Source organism: Simochromis diagramma, unplaced genomic scaffold (genome assembly GCF_900408965.1).
Source record: "Simochromis diagramma unplaced genomic scaffold, fSimDia1.1 OVJJ01000486.1, whole genome shotgun sequence".
Taxonomy (NCBI): Eukaryota; Metazoa; Chordata; class Actinopteri; order Cichliformes; family Cichlidae; genus Simochromis; species Simochromis diagramma.
The window spans coordinates 2767325-2786034 of NW_024387047.1; the positions used below are offsets into that span (position 1 = coordinate 2767325).

Below are 18710 nucleotides of genomic sequence, written 5' to 3' on the forward strand. Positions count from 1 at the left end.
TGTCTGCACATGCTTATTACACTGAGCACCCAAGCCCTGGACATATCCAGGAGCGCGCGCACACACACACACACACACACACACACACACACACACACACACACACACACACCTTGACATTTTCCAGCCCTTCAAACACTCCACGGGCAATTAACAGAGCGCGCACAGCTTATTTAATTATGCCGTACATCATGCTGGTGTGGAGAATACACGCGGTCTACAGAGAGCATCTACATACCCCACAGGACACGTGTGTTCACGGTGACTGTGCGACTGACGTGAATATCTGCTAAAACTCGTAGAGGGGAGCGGAGGTGGTGGTGCTGCAGACTGATCCAGCAGAACAAAGCAGGAGGGAAAAGCATGCATGTTCACAGGAGGAATCCCTGCACCAGTGCCAGCTACAGCATCGTGCCACGCTGTTTGAAGTACAGAATTCACTTAATTTATTTTGCAGCAATCACAGAGACATCAGTCTAACATGAAGCTGCATGCCAAGTGATTTCTTATTTTGAACAGGAACAAAGCAATCCAGCGTGAGGTGATCTAACTTGCAGAGTGGATAAAAAAGGAGAGAAGAGAGAAGGGATTCTCCAATTCTACTTCCTTTCTTCTCACAGGACTAATTTTACCTCCTTGGGCATGGTGGCAGCTGACTGTTGCTAGGAGACCAGAGACCCCCCCCCTCTTTTTTTTTTTCTTCAGTTGGTGCAACAAAATAATTGTAGAGTATTCTCCTGTCAAAAACTTCCAGGGTAGAAGAAAACTGTTGTGCTGGAGGAGGGCACTGATACAAAGGCACTAGATTACGGCACACACACTTGAATCAATGGCAGAAAACATGACGTTAAGAAGAGGACGAACAAAACACTGAGGCATTTTTTAGCTGCTATTTACAGCCACTTAAAATGTATGTGATGAAGATGCTTTGCCAACTATACAATGAGGGGAAAAACTCTGGCTTCACTTTCAGAAAACACTTGCCATCTCCGTGAGGCTGCCAGCAGAAGTGTAATGATGCATATCTACTGCAGACAGCCATGTCGGAGAACCTGAAGAGAGCCACAGATACATATCAAAGAAGCCGTACGCATACAGGAAGAGAATAGCACCGTCTCGCTTCACTTCGGCACATGCCCAGAAACTGTTTTCTGAATATTTGCTGAGGAATGACAAAACACAGCTTGAGGGGTTACCTAGTCACTCGGAGCATTGAATCTCTACTAGCAACTAAGTGACAGGTGTCAAGCAAATCCTAAACAAGGCTTTACTGCTATAAGGTAACCTGCAGAGACCAGAGAAAGCCGCATCAAACGTCAGCTTGTCAGTCTGAAACTTTTGACCCACTAGTTTTGTGTGCATCACAATGTATTAAAAATGAACTTTAGATTGCACGAGCAGGAGTTTTAAGCTCAGGCTCCGGCTTTAGCTGTATTGCACAGAACTGAAGGTGACAAACCTCTTTAGCTCTTAGTGAAAAAAGCAAATTCAATAGCAAAAGTCAAACTATTCTTTTCCTTCCATATTCTTTTATGTTATTGTTAATTCTGCTCCTTAAAGGTGTTTTTATTTTTTATCACGATGCCAAATATGTAAGTATGATGTATGCTTCAGTGTATCAGTGCATTTCAGCATTCAGACGCCTCACATTAATGCGCTACCTTTACTTTAAACCAAATCTTAGCACTAAAATGTTTATCATCTATGATTTGGGGGAATTGCTTTTTGTCCCCAAAAGGGAGGCAGGTCTGTACAGTGTGACTATATACACAGATTTATGTCCCCACAACATCAATAACACAGACACACACAAACATGCATATGGACACACACAGTTTCTGGAAGAAGACCCACATAAGGTTTTGAATAAGGTTCAAACAGTTTTTCAGCCATCTGTGGCTCTAAATCTGCAGCCTGCAGGGATGCATCTCTTTCACTGACTGGACTGCACGCACGCTTACAGCTGCGCTCAGCATATCTGGACAAAGAGCTGTGTTTACTGAGTCCACTGTGGATGAAGGATGGGGACAATTACAGAGAAACCCATATGACCCATCCTTAGGCGTGCAAAGTAAATAAAAACAGCGACTTCAGCGCCTTAAAAAAGGTTATAATCTGAGCTCACACCAAGACTCGTGAGAAACTGAATATAAAATATATATTTGCTTGTGTATGGCTCATTTATGCTTGTTGTGTAGAATGTGAACTATGGTGTTTCACAAAAAAATAACAGAAAATGGCAACTTTAAAATGAGAGAAAAGACAGAGACTGCATCTGTGATATCAGCTGTCCATTTGTTTGGTTTTGGAGACCAGACATCACAGTCGCAGAGTAACTCTCACTGAAAATAAGAAATCACAGCATACTCCTGTTGCAGGGACACATAAAGCGGGCCTGGTTTCAAATCAAATCAAATCACTTTTATTGTCACATCACATGTGCAGGTACATTGGTACGGCACATGTGAGTGAAATTCTTGTGTGCGAGCTTCACAAGCAACAGAGTTGTGCAAAATACAAGAATGGCTACATCTGAAACTAATAAATATATGTACAATATATAATAGTATATGCATTTCTGGATGTGTATACTAAATATTTTTTCTGTGTGTGTGTGTGTGTGTGTGTGTGTGTGTGTGTGTGTGTGTGTGTACACATATTTTACAAATTAAATAGAGTAAAAAATAAATAAAATATATAAAATAAAATATACAGAGTTGAATATGTGCAAAACAGTGGCATTACTGTACAGTATGGAGTGCATAATGTTAAAGTTCCAGTAGTGAAGCTGAGGTGTCTATGACGTGTTCAGCAGTCTGATGGCCTGATGGAAGAAGCTGTCTCTCAGTCTGCTGGTACGGGACCGGATGCTGCAGAACCTCCTTCCTGATGGAAGTAGTCTGAACAGTTTATGGCTGGGGTGACTGGAGTCCTTGATGATCCTCCCCGCTTTCCTCAGGCACCGCTTCCTGTAGATGTCTTGGAGGGAGGGAAGCTCACCTCCAATTATCCGTTCAGAGCACCGCACTACTCGCTGGAGAGCTTTGCGGTTGTAGGCGGTGCTGTTGCCATACCAGGTGGTGGTGCATCCAGTGAGGATGCTCTCAATGGCACAGTGATAGAAGGTCCTGAGGATGCGGGGGCTCATGCCGAATCTTTTCAGTCTCCTGAGAAAGAAGAGGCGCTGCTGCGCCTTCTTCACTGTTTTGTTTGTGTGTACTGACCACGTAAGATCCTCAGCCAGATGTACACCAAGGAACCGGAAGCTGCTCACTCTCTCCACAGCAGCGCCGCTGATGGTGATGGGGGTGTGTACTTCTCTGCACCTCCGGAAGTCCACTATCAACTCCTTTGTCTTTGCGACGTTGAGGGTGAGATGGTTGTCTTGACACCAGTGGGTCAGGGCGCTGACCTCCTCCCTGTAAGCCGTCTCATCACCATTGGTGATAAGACCCACCACTGTAGTGTCGTCCGCAAACTTCACAATGATGTTGGAGTTGTTAGTGGCTGTGCAGTCGTAGGTGTAGAGTGAGTATAGGAGAGGGCTCAGTACACACCCCTGTGGAGCACCAGTGTTCAGTGTGACGGGGGATGAGGTGATGCTGCCCAGTCTGACCACTTGGTGTCTGTCAGACAGGAAGCTAAGGATCCAGCTGCAGAGGGAGCTGCTCAGTCCTAGATCCTGCAGTTTCCTGTCCAGCTTCGAGGGAACGATGGTATTGAATGCTGAGCTGTAATCTACAAACAGCATTCTCACATACGTGTCTCTCTTCTCCAGGTGTGACAGGGCAGTGTGTAGTGTCAGGGCTATGGCATCATCAGTGGACCTGTTGTGGCGGTATGCGAACTGTAGAGGGTCCAGTGAGTCCAGTGGTTTAAAGCACAACCAGCTTTACTGCCCTTCTGGACACTAATGCTGAACATAACTTACAAAAAAAGCACTCCACAGAATTTTAAACTAGCCATCAAAACTGTAATATAACTATATCTGACAACAGAACTGGACTTTTGAAAGCTTTCAAACTGAGGCACTGACTGAGTAGCTCTCACAGTAAAAGCTAGCTTGGACCACGGCTTTAAATCTAAATCTAAGTATATAAATGTACGCCATTCACTTTGTTTTAAGCCTTTCAGTCTAACGTGAAGGGTCTGGGTGGAAAATAAGGGGTTCAAAGCTCCGTATGACTCCACTTTATATCTCAGTCATAAAAGTAACGACTGAAATTTTAAATTTGATTTCTTTAACAAATGGGGGGCCAGGGTAATACAGCATAAAGTGGTTTTGAGTAACCTTGCTGCTACTGTTTGCACCAACTGTAAATGGGCGGCTGCTGTATCAATATGTTATATGTTATTAAATTTTAATTTCTCTTACAGGCCTCTGATAAAGTCAAAGCTGCACTAGGCTAAAACATAAAACAAAGTATTGCAGAATTTGAAGATGGACATTCTGCAGCTCTTCACTGCTCCAGGCCTCTTATAACTTCAGGGGGATTTTTAACACATTCTTTTACATTAAAATGATCTTCTTTTATTGCAATACTAAATTGTACTTTGTGCATTGAATATTTCTCTCTTTGTATTGCTTAAAAACTCTCCTGATCTAGTCTGAAAAGAGCTGTGATGGTCAAAGGCTGCTTAATGGATTAGATTTTCTGAAGCCTGAAAACAGACCAGGGGATGTAGAGGAGTCTGGTTTCCCCTCAGACCACTTAAACTGCAACATGCTGAAAGCAATAATAGATTTTGTTTTTTGTTGGACCACAAAACCCTGTTTCCAATCTGTGCTAAAGGGCAACATATATTCTCGGCCATACTGTGGCCATGAATATATAAATACATCAGATCTTGTGCAAAGGTGCTTTTTGTTTTAAGGTAAAGACACGACAATAATACAGAGAAAACCCCAACAATCAGACGACCCCCTATGAGTAATTACTTGGTGACAGTGGGAAAGAAAAACTCCCTTTTAACAGGAAGAGCCCTCCCTGAACCAGGGACAGGGAATACGATTCAAAACCGTAAGATCCAAGTGGAAGGAGATGAGGAAGATAAATGTTGGGTCAAAAATATCCATCCTCAAACAAATGAGTCACGTTTAAAACCTGGAGATCAACATATAATGCAAAGAAAGGGGCTGTGACTTTTTATGTTTAACCTTTCAAAGCAGAAAACAACACTCACTGGTGTTTAAGAGCGATGTGAGGCTCGACTCCTCACATTCAAAAATAACTGGAAATACTGCTGCAACGTGCAGAAGCACAACACAATGAAACAAAACCTCTTGAATACTGAAAGTTACAGACACAACCTTGAGCTGATCTTCGGTGTTTTTTTTCCCCCACACAGGGGAAATTCTAGTTCGCTGTATCCAGTTAAGCTACGTGTTCTCGCTGGCTGGCCCTGCAGCATCTAATGTATTTGGAAAGCATTGCAAACGCGTCTTATGGGTGTATTTGGGAGTTTAATGCGTCTGTCTCTCTCGGGTAAACACGCTGTGAATCAAAACCCAGAAGGCATGACATCCAATGTCACGCTGGAAATGAAATGTTTTTATTTTCTTCAAGGCAAAAACTGGAGTGTCTGGGACACTGGTCAATTTATTCTTCTTTCAGTTCAGAGGACAAAAAAAGTCGCATACAATAGTAAACAGCAGTATATAAAATATAGTCATAAGCAGTTTTACAATGTCATATTTTTGTACCTCTGTACACCACCACAGTGGATTATACATCAAACAATAACGATGTGATTGAAGTGCAGACTTTCTGCTTTTATTCAAGGGTTTTAAAAAAGGCACCAAACTAACTGTTTAGGAATTACAGCTGTTTTTATACACAGTCTCCCGTTTGTTTGTGGTTTCTGCCTGGTGCTGTGCTTTACAGCAGAGAGTCACTTTATATTGTGGGTCACATACAGCCCACTATGACCTAAAACTGGTGGGACCAGTGAAACCCTTTCTGTCAGTGTAAAGTTTAGCTACACGTTTATCCCCTGAGACATCTTATTATTCAATTTAATTTAATTCAATTTTATTTATATAGCACAAATGACCAACAGTAGTCACATTAAATTCCTTTATATTAAAACATATAAAGTAATATAAGAAATCAAAGGCCATTTTTAAGAAATGTTGCTGTAATAATTGAATGAAATCTGTCAGAACGACTCTTTGGGCTCAAATTGTAAGAATTTTAAATTTATTTATTTTCCACTGTGGGAAAAAAATAAATGAAAAAAGCAGAAATAATAGATGGGGAAAAGAGGATTTTTTCCCCACACTGTCATTTAATTGTTTATCTATTACTTATCTACTTTGGTGTAGCATGAATGGCCATCTTTATCAGTTGGAAAAGCTGTAACACTCATGAAAATATAGTTAAAAACTCTGCCCCCCTTCACATTTTCCAAAGCTGTCCAGTGCGAGTCCTCACTGGGCCAATTCTGGCCCCCAGGTCTTATGTTTGACACCTTTGCTCTATAGCAAGGGTGGAGAAGCCCAGGCCTGGTGTCCTGCAGGTTTTAGATCTCACCCTGGATCAACACACCTGAATCAAATGACTAGTTCATCACCAGGCCTCTGAGAACAAGACATGTTGAGGAGGTAGTTTAGCCATTTAAATCAGCTGTGTTGGATCAAGGACACATCTAAAACCTGCAGGACACCGGCCCCTGGGGCCAGGAGTTCCTCACCCCTGCTCTATAGGGTTGGGATCAGGTGACTGACTTGGCCAGTGAATAATATCCAATTTCTTTGCCTCAAGAAACTCTTGGATTGCTTTTGCGGTATGCTTTGGGTCACCATCCATTTACACTGTGAAGCATCGTCCATCCGTGCTGCTTCTATCAGCAGTCACATTATCAATAAACATTAGTGAGCTGGTTGCACAGGCAGGCATACACGCCAGTGGAACAACACTGACTCCACAGTGTTTGATAGATAATGTGGTCTGCGTCAGATCATGAGCTGTTCCATAATTCGTCATGGAATAATGAGGAAACAGACCTCATCTGGCTGTGGGACTGATTGAAAGTCAACTTTCCAAAAAAAATTTGAGGCTCTGAAAACAGGAGACTTTGAATTCCTGAGCATTTAATTCAATACTTTTGTTCAACCCTCTGAATTAAAGTTTAAGGTCTGCACTTTAATCACATCCCACCTGTTTTAATTAAAATCTACTGCAAAAATCACAAAATGTCTAATTTCCTAAATAATTATAGACCCAACTGTGCACACTTAGGCCTTTTTACTTGACTTTGTCTGCTGGACATATTTGCATTTCTCTATGCACATAGATATGTTTGTTATTTCCACTTCCAAAACCTTTACTCCACTGCAATCTTGCAGTTCTATGCAGAAAAAAAAAGGGTGCAGCTTTAACTTTGCTTTACGAAACAACCTTCAGAAGGGTTTGAAGGGCAAATTTATGAAAGCGTTTTCCATATAAAAGAACACTTCATGCACTGTTTATAGCCATAGACTTTTCAACAGCTTGAAAGCTGCTGGAGGCCTTGAAATGAAATGAAAAGAAATACCTATGGATGATGTGCTGGCTCTGCAGGTAGTCCAGCGCCAGCGTCATCTCACAGAGGTAGAGTCTGACTGCGTCCTCGCTGAACTGGACGTTCTGCTGCAGGTGGTAGCGGAGGTCTCCTCCCAGCAGGAGGTCCACAACCATGAACATATCCTCCTCGTCCTGGAACGAGTACCTGGGTGCAGTGGGATGAGACGGCCCTCAGTCACGGCCCAGTGTGGGAAAACACATGCTGCGCAAACAACCGCAAAGACTGAGCACACAAGACCGCAAACACGCTCAGTATGCTTTTCATGCAGGACACAGAGTGCGTTACATGTGCAAATATTATCAGACACACGCATGCTGATGAGAAGCACGAAGGGTCGGCGGACGAATCTGCACAGAAGCAAATGCAAACATGCACAAATATGGCACATGCACACCTCACAGCCACAACATAATATCCATGCCAGCTGTCGGACAGAATGCAAAAACAGAGGACGTCACTGTCACATCAAAGCTCCACAATAACTTAGCTCGTGACCTGCTACACATTTTTTGTCAATCAGGCTTACTGGTCATGCACAACAAATTAAAACACAGCCTCTTAGTGATCCAGGTGGGGATTTGTAACAGTCCACTCCACAAATTCAGCTTCAAAACATTAAGCCACACCGGTGAACGCAAATGTTTTTGTACAACAGAATCTAATCTCTCATCTGAGAAAAATAAAAGCAGAATAATATCTTAATAGACCCGGAGAAGAGGGACAACACACCAATCCGTGGTGACTCCTTCCATCAAACTTGGCTTAATGTGGTTGCTGCTGAGCCAATTCTTTACTTTCCCATTAAAGTTCTGATGCTGTGGCGATACCATTTCTTTTTATAGCTCACAGGTTCCCTCTGTATCTTTGGGCTTGGCTGTGAACACTCATTGGGGGTGGGGGCATTCTGATTGCTCCTATTCAGGTGCAATTTCCTGCTGCTCCGTGAGAGAGAAAGGGAGTTTGCTGCAGAGGCTGAAATCATTCAATCTTATCCACAGAAGGAAAACCCATTTGCAGAACTGCTGGCTTTTTCTCTTCTCCTTAAAACACCACACGATTAACTGATGAATCACCCTCGACATTCATGTGATAGGATAAATAAAAAAAATAAAAATAAAAATAAAAAAGAAGAGGTGCTGCAAAACAGGGCAAAGAAAGTTTCCAATACACTTCCACATTTCCTCTTCCGTGCCACTGCAGCCTGCACTCAATAGGAAACGACAGCAGAGCCACCCTACATCATGCACAGTACACAAAGCTGCCCTGACCTGTTTAAGATTAAACTCCCCAAAACAAACAAAAAAACTAATATTGGCCTCAGCAGATGGCCAGCCCTAGGATGTTGTTTGCTTTTGGCAGGGGTTCCACACTGTCACCTTTTTATCACCTCATTGTCACAGCCCGATTCCTCAAACCCAGTTGACACACGAGCGTCCGCTGAGGTGGCACTCGCTATCTCAGCGTACCACAAAACTTTCAGCTTCCCTCGTCCACCGCTTAAATATCAGGGCTCCTGAGAGAGAGAGAGCGAGACTGCAGAGGCTTGGACTGCTTGTCATTTCCTTCCCCGCTTTCACTGAGGTGACACGGAGATGTCAGATACAGGCTGACAACTGGAGCATATGAAAAGCTCCAGCACTGACAAGCCTTGTCACCTTTAAGACTCTCACAAAGCACGGGATGGAGAAGAAACACAAACGGTTTTCTCTCTCTTTTTCGTTAAGGGGGCTTTGCTCCAAATAAACACAGTGTGAAATCCACAAATTCGGCAGTTCTGACACTTTAAATAAAAGCTTCTCCTGCTGTGAAATATGATCTGAGCTACCCTGGAAAGGAAAGTGAGGTGTATTAGTTGAAGAGCACTTGTCTGAAGAGAGTATTTGAAGACATCCATCCTTCCAATTTCCTTTCTGGCACTTGCTCCGGTCTTGGTCGCAGTGGTGGCAGCTTAAGGGGTGAGGACGCGCCAGCCAAAGTGCCGATAGTGTTTGTGACTTTGCAAAAGGAAAATCCAAACAGGCGCGCCAGCTTCACAGAGCGATCGCCCTGCTGTAGAGAAAAGAGGAAACTATGCAGGGCTTGAATATTTCGCCTGCTTCATTCAACTACTTCTATTTATTTTTATGTGTCAAAACCGAGACTGCGTTAAAGGGCAGAGAGTTTTGAAGTCGACTTGGGCGCCTTGAGCTAATATTTTTGCACAAGATGCAGTCATTTGATCGAATGTTCACACAAAAAACAAATTTAGATTTGGGAACCTTTAACTCTTTCATATTTGTCTTGGAGACATTCACTGTAATATAGCTACGGTCAACATAATGTTTAACCACTAATCTCATTTTATGTGCTTTCTGCTGCACTTGAGATGAGGATAATTTATTGAGCGCCGCTCTCCTAATGAGCACAGAGGAATTGCTGCACAAACCCTCGAGTATGAATGAATGCCTAGCAGTTATTTGGGAGAAGAGTCTAGGGAGAGCCGTGACTGTCCAAAACCACGAGGAAGGACATGCTGGAAATGGCCGGGACAGGACTAGGTTGCCACGATTGCGGGGACTAAGAGAAGAAGGTTAGCCGGCTGGAAGGAGTACAAGGAACAGGCTGAAATAATCAGGCCACAATGACAAATGAGCCCGGGGAGGCAGGGAGGAGAGAGGGAAATAGAGAGACAGTGGAATGAGTTTTGAGGAAAAAGCTAGAGTGAGGCAAGAGCTTGTGATTCTGTTGGCTCTAACCGCTCTACAAAGTTTCGATGGCCTACATAAAGTTGATGATAGAGATGGCTCAAACTGGCCGTGTGGTTCAGTCACAAGACTTTTGCATGGTCCTTTGAGGATTCCAAAGGTGTGAGTGAGCACTGCCTCCAACAACTCACCTTAAGACAAAACACCTCCACTGGCCTGCTTTCACAAGGCACACTTTAAATCCTATGCCCTAAAAAAAAAGTTCTTCTTTAAGAGTAGTGTGTGTAGGGCACTTTGAACAAAAGTCCCAAGTCCTTTAGTGCTGGCGAGTCTAGGACGAAATAACCTTACCGACCGCAGTAAATGCTCATCATCCAGTTTTCTTTGGGCCACATTTGGCCTTGACTTATAACTTTGAGTCAGGTTGAGTCTGGCTGCCTCAACTGAACCAAATGTCAACCTTATATGAGCCAGATGTCAGATGTGTTGTGGCATTTTGGTCAGATCTGGCCCACAGATGACTTGTCGTTACCTACATCTAGTCCAGCTTATCACTTACAGTCAGATATAATTATTATACTTGTAGAAATCTATATTCAACCCGATCACATTACGGCAAGACCACAAAACACTCGGCAGAACTGAGGCATAAGTGCCAAAAGTAGCCCAGAATAGGCCCAGATGTGTCTGAGTCTGCATATTGCCTGGAAGCATGCTTTATTAAATATGGCTCAGCCGCACCAGTGTGACCTAAGAGCAATCACTTTCAATACAAAGTGATTGCAGAGGACACCTGTGGGGAGGCAGTCTGCCTTCCAACAACCATGACCCCACTCAAACCGACTGTAGTCACACAGACTGGCGAAGGATTGCAGACACACTGCAATCAATCTGAGTCAGTCTATGCTGATAAGAACTTGTCTGTTAAGCGTCTCTTTGCAATAGGGGATTCAACTCAATTTGCTTGTATTCTGATTATATTCCTATATAAAAGCAGGGTTGCTGAGCACCCATGCAATTTTGCAGTTAATCTTATTGCTGTTTTCTTACTGTCTTGATGCGCCGAAGTCACTTTGAAGAAAGAAACTGACTGCAAGTGGCTGCGAGCCTAGTCCCCATCTTCAAAGCAACCATTTCAAAGACAACAAGACTGTAAGCACGCGGTTGCAGCAGTCTCCGACCACTGCTGTTTCTCGTGTTACTGTAGCATTAGAGAAAAGATCTCGCAGTTCGTCTTTTATGATGATGATTTAAAGACTAAAGCCCCTCATAGGGCTTGTTATAACTGCTGACTGGAGGTGTAGAGGCTAATTTGTTCCATGGCCTCCCGAGGCCTTGTTCCATCCAGGTCTGCAATCAATATTCCTAATGGAGGCCAAACAGGAGAGAGCACATCCATCCTCGGAGCTGCTCTCGCTTGCTTTATATGACTCTGATGGAGGGAAGGATGGCATGAGGCAAAACACTTCACGCAGCTGCTCCAGATGACTCACTTTTGTTTTGATTTTTCAACCTTTTACATTCTTCGAGATGATCCCAAGAGAGTGGGGAAGCTCTTTGACAACAGTTGCCGTGATGTACGTCCATTTGGTCACTGGTGCATCTCCTTAAGGGAGAATTGGTTGGAGCATTAAAGGGAAAACCAAACATTTACTATGATGTACAGACCAGGGGATCAAATTCCTTTCTGCACCCTACTGTTAGTTATTCTCTGCTTCTGGGTGGGGACCCCTGCACTCTGGGGTTTCCAACATTGCGAGTAAAAGAGGAAGTCGGCGTCTTCTCACGGTTTGCAAATCCTTACAAGGATTTATGTGGATTTGGAGTGTGCAGCAGATGATAGTTAATTTTTCCTCCTTTAAGGTAATCCATTCAGCGTACCCTTGACTCCTACACATCATTTCTACGCGGCGAGGGAATGGTCGCAGCAATTACTGTGGGCTGCAAACTTGACATCCGCCCAGCTTAAAGCAGCCTTCCCCCGGCTGATGGGATTCAGTGTGGGCTTTCAGAAGACCGCTTCTTAATGAATTTCTTGTGATGCTACGGACGGAGCGGTTCAAAAGCACAGGAGAATTCAACGACGTCTCAATGAAAGCGAAACCTCCATTTCCTGACGCAGCGTGCCAGGCTGTGTAGGTATCAGCTGGAGGAAACCTAACAAATCCTTATATTATGCACATCTCTCTTTTTTTTGACAAAACAACCTCCTGTCTTCATAATAATCCCCCTCCTCCTCCTCCTCCTCTCTGTGTGATTGTGGAAGTCATCTTCATCTGACAGGCGTTTGGTGGATTTTCCTGCGTTTTTTTAAGACTATCTGTTTGCCTCCCTCCTGGCACAGTATCAATAAAAGCACTCCTGTGAAGCTTATCAAAACAGGCGTTTCTTGTAAGCTGGATCTGTTTGTGTGTTTGTTTTTTAAAAATAGGCATTTCCCAAAATGCCCTCAGCTGCTCTATCACATATGCATTATTAAAGTACCGAAGTGCCCAAATTCCAAGGACCAGAAATCGTATGGTTCTGTTTGATAAGCCTATGGATACCAGCAACTGTCTGATCAGCCTACCCACACAGGGAACCAATTATTTTCTTAGCTATACAGTAAGGTGGGAGACAGGAAGATGAGGCAGACGTCTCATCGGTCCTCTCTCATTACCTGCCTGGCTGAGATGTTGCATCACGCAGCAGCTAAATGGAGCAGTTTATCCGATGCATACAGGTGCATCCCAAAACAATCCTGTCACGCACAGATGCTCACAAAGCGTCTGGTAAACTGGGACAGAAATAAACTTGCGATAGAGACTCAAGCAGTAGATTGATTTGCTTTATGTGTCACTGTGTTCTCACATCCAGCTTTCAGGGAAATATCTGAACTTTCTTGTGATTAGACGTTTCCGTCAGTCCAGCGTAAATCCAACTGCTTATTAAGGAAGGAACTAAACAAACCTGTATTTGAAGTAATCTTCTGAATACAGGTTTGCAAGAAAACACCTCTCTCGCTCTCTAAGCGTCAGAGAAGTCTGCAAACCTGAACGCTTGAAAACATCAACGCGGCTGCTTAAGTTCAGAGTAACAGCTGCATCCAGACATATTTACACATATCTGCCTGTCATATCATCTAACAGCAATGGCAACAGCCTGTTGACAAAGTACTCCTGCCTTCTGGATCCCTCACTGTTACACCTTTGTTTGTCTGTCTGTTACTGCACTTAGACAAAAGTTAGACAAACTGAAACATTTCATGGCATTATTAGATTTCAACACATCACAAAAACAACTTAAAATGCTCAAACGGTAACACTGCATTCAAGAATCCCTATTGATTCAACCAACAGTCATCATTGGAACTTCTTTCCAAGAGTGACTTGACAAAAATAAGTCAGACGACTGTAATTTTAGTTCGTGGGCCAGATACAGTCTCATCTCATAAATGGGTCAGACCATATAACACATAACAGCTCTTTTTAAAGCAAGCTGAAATCATAGGTCAAGTGAAAGATCCTCCTCCTTTAAAGATCTGACAACTTGTTGGCTCAAGACTTTAGTGTAAAACTCTTGAGCCAACCCTCATATCTTCATATTTTGCTTCCAAGAAGCCAGACTTTCTTAGCAATAGTTCTTCAGGCTTCCTGAAGGTCATTTTAAGTGTTTCACCATTTTTTCCAGCAACATTTTTATTTCTTCCTATTATTATTGTTTTGTTAAGCCAATTAACACTGAGCTGTGAATCATTTATTATAAAAAAGACAGGTGAACCACTGTTATGTCTACACATAACAGACAACTTGGCAAATAACCGATTTGAGACATGGTCTCAGTGAAATGTTGGCTGTCAAGAAGCCATTTTAATGAAGAGAAACGGGGAGAAAAGACTGAGGTATGTCAAATTACACAAGGATTACTCTGATAGTCAGTGGCAACAGTTCTTATGGAGTGATGATTCAAAATTTGACATTTCTGGTTCAAACTGCTGTCAACATGTATGGAGCAGTGTCTACAGCCATGGTAAAACAGCGGAGGCTCTGTCATGGTTTGGGCCTTCGTTTCGGCCTGTACCGTTTTCTCCAAAAGCTGATGAATGCAGAAAAATCCCATCAGATTTCGATCCACTATGTACCATCTGGAAAACATCTGACTGGCAACAGCTTTATTTTGCAGCATGACAATGATCCCAAACAACTGCCAATGCAGTAAAAGCATACCTGGAAACGCACACTGGAACTTTATCAGTCATACAGTGGGGCAAAAAAGTATTTAGTCAGCCACCGATTGTGCAAGTTCCCCCACTTAAAATGATGACAGAGGTCAGTAATTTGCACCAGAGGTACACTTCAACTGTGAGAGACAGAATGTGAAAAAAAAATCCATGAATTCACATGGTAGGATTTGTAAAGAATTTATTCGTAAATTAGGGTGGAAAATAAGTATTTGGTCACCTCAAACAAGGAAAATCTCTGGCTCTCACAGACCTGTAACGTCTTCTGTAAGAAGCTTTTCTGTCCCCCGCTCGTTACCTGTATGAATGGCACCTGTTTGAACTCATCATCTGTATAAAAGACACCTGTCCACAGCCTCAAACAGTCAGACTCCAAACTCCACCATGGCCAAGACCAAAGAGCTTTCGAAGGACACCAGGAAAAGTATTGTAGACCTGCACCAGACTGGGAAGAGTGAATCTACAATAGGCAAGCAGCTTGGTGTGAAAAAATCAACTGTGGGAGCAATCATCAGAAAATGGAAGACATACAAGACCACTGATAATCTCCCTCGATCTGGGGCTCCACGCAAGATCTCATCCCGTGGGGTCAAAATAATCATGAGAACGGTGAGCAAAGATCCCAGAACCACACGGGGGGACCTGGTGAATGACCTGCAGAGAGCTGGGACCAAAGTAACAAAGGTCACCATCAGTAACACACTACAACGGCAGGGAATCAAATCCCGCAGTGCCAGACGTGTTCCGCTGCTGAAGCCAGTGCATGTCCAGGCCCGTCTGAAGTTTGCCAGAGAGCACATGGATGATACAGCAGAGGATTGGGAGAATGTCATGTGGTCAGATGAAACCAAAGTAGAACTTTTTGGTATAAACTCAACTCGTCGTGTTTGGAGGAAGAAGAATACTGAGTTGCATCCCAAGAACACCATACCTACTGTGAAGCATGGGGGTGGAAACATCATGCTATGGGGCTGTTTTTCTGCCAAGGGGACAGGACGACTGATCCGTGTTAAGGACAGAATGAATGGGGCCATGTATCGTGAGATTTTGAGCCAAAACCTCCTTCCATCAGTGAGAACTTTGAAGATGAAACGAGGCTGGGTCTTCCAACATGACAATGATCCAAAACACACCGCCCGGGCAACAAAGGAGTGGCTCCGTAAGAAGCATTTGAAAGTCCTGGAGTGGCCTAGCCAGTCTCCAGACCTCAACCCCATAGAAAATCTGTGGCGGGAGTTGAAAGTCCGTGTTGCTCGGCGACAGCCCCAAAACATCACTGCTCTCGAGAAGATCTGCATGGAGGAATGGGCCAAAATACCAGCTACTGTGTGTGCAAACCTGGTAAAGACCTATAGTAAACGTTTGACTTCTGTTATTGCCAACAAAGGTTATGTTACAAAGTATTGAGTTGTATTTTTGTTATTGACCAAATACTTATTTTCCACCCTGATTTACGAATAAATCCTTTACAAATCCTACCATGTGGATTCATGGATTTTTTTTTCACATTCTGTCTCTCACAGTTGAAGTGTACCTCTGGTGCAAATTACTGACCTCTGTCATCATTTTAGGTGGGGGAACTTGCACAATCGGTGGCTGACTAAATACTTTTTTGCCCCACTGTAGATCGGCTGTTCCAGAGGATTCTGACAGAGAACGGAAACAAAAGGCGGCCAACATCCAAAGAAGAGCTTTGAATGTCCTTTGGGAAGCCTGGAAAACTATTCCAGACTATTCCCTACTTAAAGAAATTAGAAGAGTGCTGCCTTAAAGAGTTCACGTGGTGTTTTAAAATAAAGGTGATGATAGGACCAAACTGTGCAAGCTCTTTATCCCCCTCCCCATCTTAATTGCCCCTTGGAGATAAATAAAGTCTCTCTGATTCTGATTCATTATATTTACATGCATTTCCATTTCCACGTTTCAATAAATCTGGACCCATTTCCTATTTTCCTCACAAAACAAAGAAATGGGGGGCGGCACGATCCTGTATTCTCCTCATTTAATGACTAATCCATTTATAAAACAGATAATGAGCGGCCTGTGCTAAGCAAGTCCAATTTCAGCAGCATGGCTCAGTTTTTTCAGCTTCATTAAAGCTGCTCTCATTACATGTACTTTACAATTTACAGATCACAGCTGAAAAGCACCAAAAATTCACATGTACGTTTTTGTAACTGAGCAGCAACATTTACATGTTTATTATTCAAATCGCTCGTCTCGATTTACAAACACTTTATTGTTTTTGGCATAATCACAAATGAATTCTCAACACATTTTATTGGAGCTATTAATGACTTCCCTGCAATTTTCACTAATGTTTCCAGTGGAACTTGTGTTTGAGTCTCAGGGTGTAGAGTAACTAAGACTAGTGCTCTTGATTATATTTTAATATGCGTGGAAGTGACAAAGCTCAATTGGCTTCCATTAATTAGGAGCAGAGGCAGAAACTCCTCGCAGATGAAACACAAACCGTCCGCTTGCACGGATACCGCTACAGGTCTGCAAAATCTGTTTACAAAATCATCCTCAACGTCCTAAAATAACACGTGTCAAAGATAATGGTCCAATTAGAATGAAGACTTATGGCGTTTTGAGTATAGGACCAATTATACTTGGAAACGAGAGGAACTGCTCGAGTATGAGTTTCTGTGTGCTCCCGGTGAGATGGACAGGCCATTTTTTTGGAGCATCTCAAATGCAGAGAGAGGAGGTGTGAAACTTCTCAATCCCACGTAGCCACAAAGATACAGTTCAGCATGCTTGTCACTAATGGGTATTTAAAACAGTGCTGCTTGCGGAGAGAGAGTGAGGGTGAGCTGAGCAGCACAGCCAGAACTAGAAAACTAGAACACAGAAGGCTTTGGCAGCCATAAACTCCTGCAGGGAATTATAAAAAATAAACAGGCCTACTACTGTACGCTCATTAAAATGCCCTCAGTTTGTTGTAGTGAAGTAAGAGTATCTAGCAGGCAAATGCATTCTGCAGATTGATCTTAAATCATTCACAACTTGGTAAGGAACGAGCCCCGGACACGGCTTTGTCTCGCTCCGCGTAATCAATCCATCACGGAACGTGGGAATATTCTGGCAGCGATTGCTCGGAGACGACGAGCACGTGCACAACCGCTCTACCAATTACAGAGGAGCAAAGTGCTTTGTGTAATACGGCGTGAATGCCGTGCCAGGTCCCCAATTACATTTAGAAATGTGTCCCGCCCGGAGATGAGCATTGAATAATGAACGCAGCCTCCATTCACCCACATATCATACTCGAGGGAAGAGTGAGGTCATTTCAAACCACAGTAATTATCAAATGTGTGCTTCATGGGCTCAGAGCCAAAATTAATATCCCAGAATATCTCTCTGCTATAAATTGTTTCTTAAGTTAATAGCTGTTGGTTTCTGAAGGAGAATTTGTTCAAGCTTTAATTAAACTTTTTTTTTTTTTTTACCCACATGCAACACATAACATTCAAAAAGAGCGCTTCTATTTAAAGGATGCGACAGATTTTTACAGCAAGCGTGCACACGTCTACTGGGAATCACTTGAGGGCGGACGCACGGAGCGCACAGACAGGCGAAGCAGGCAACCGACACAAACAGAGCCGACCACACTGAAAGTGTAAAAACATAGGATAGTCACCAGAGATTTACTAAAAAAACATGTTCAATTTCCTGTAGGATCTCAAGCTCTCTAAAGACGTTTCGGACCTCATCTCTCTCTATGCACTGCTGTTTGTTCATGTACTTCATGGCGTACATCTTCTCGGTGTCCCTCTTTTGTACAATGCATACCTGCAGCAGGGAAAGGACAGAACAGAGGGAGGGGGGGAAAGGGAGAAGAGACAGAAACAAAATTGGGCACATTAGTACAAGATAATATAAATATTTAGCTGCTTTTCGTGCAGGTGTACAAATGCGGTCACGCTGCTGTGCGAATAAAATGTTTTCTAAACAGCCTACGGCATCATTCAGCTGCTGATTAACGCGATAACCTGAGTGGATGCCCTGCACTCATAAACCGAGCAGCTCAAATAAACTTCATTTTCGAAAACACGGGAGACAACAACAGAAACCACTTCCAAACAAATCACCTCATTATTTATTTAAACACTGATTACAGTTTTTTCTTTTTCTTATCAGGAAGTATCAGTGAAGGGTCAGGAACAGGACAGGACTCCAGAGGGGTCGCTACAATAACATTACAGCTTGCAGTCATTAAAAACAGATCACAGAGC

General features: G+C 43.1%; 1 protein-coding gene across 3 annotated transcripts in view; it reads right to left on the reverse strand.

Annotated features, from left to right (window-relative positions):
• Positions 1 to 18710, reverse strand: part of LOC120741685 (serine/threonine-protein kinase 32C-like) — a 97625-nt gene that overhangs the window by 20371 nt on the left and 58544 nt on the right. For all 3 annotated transcript variants that reach the window (XM_040044693.1, XM_040044695.1, XM_040044694.1), the window contains 2 exons: positions 18116 to 18267; positions 7537 to 7710 (listed from right to left, as the gene is read on the reverse strand). In XM_040044693.1, coding sequence (XP_039900627.1) covers positions 7537 to 7710; positions 18116 to 18267 — 326 coding nt within the window. The remainder of the gene's footprint in view (positions 1 to 7536; positions 7711 to 18115; positions 18268 to 18710) is intronic.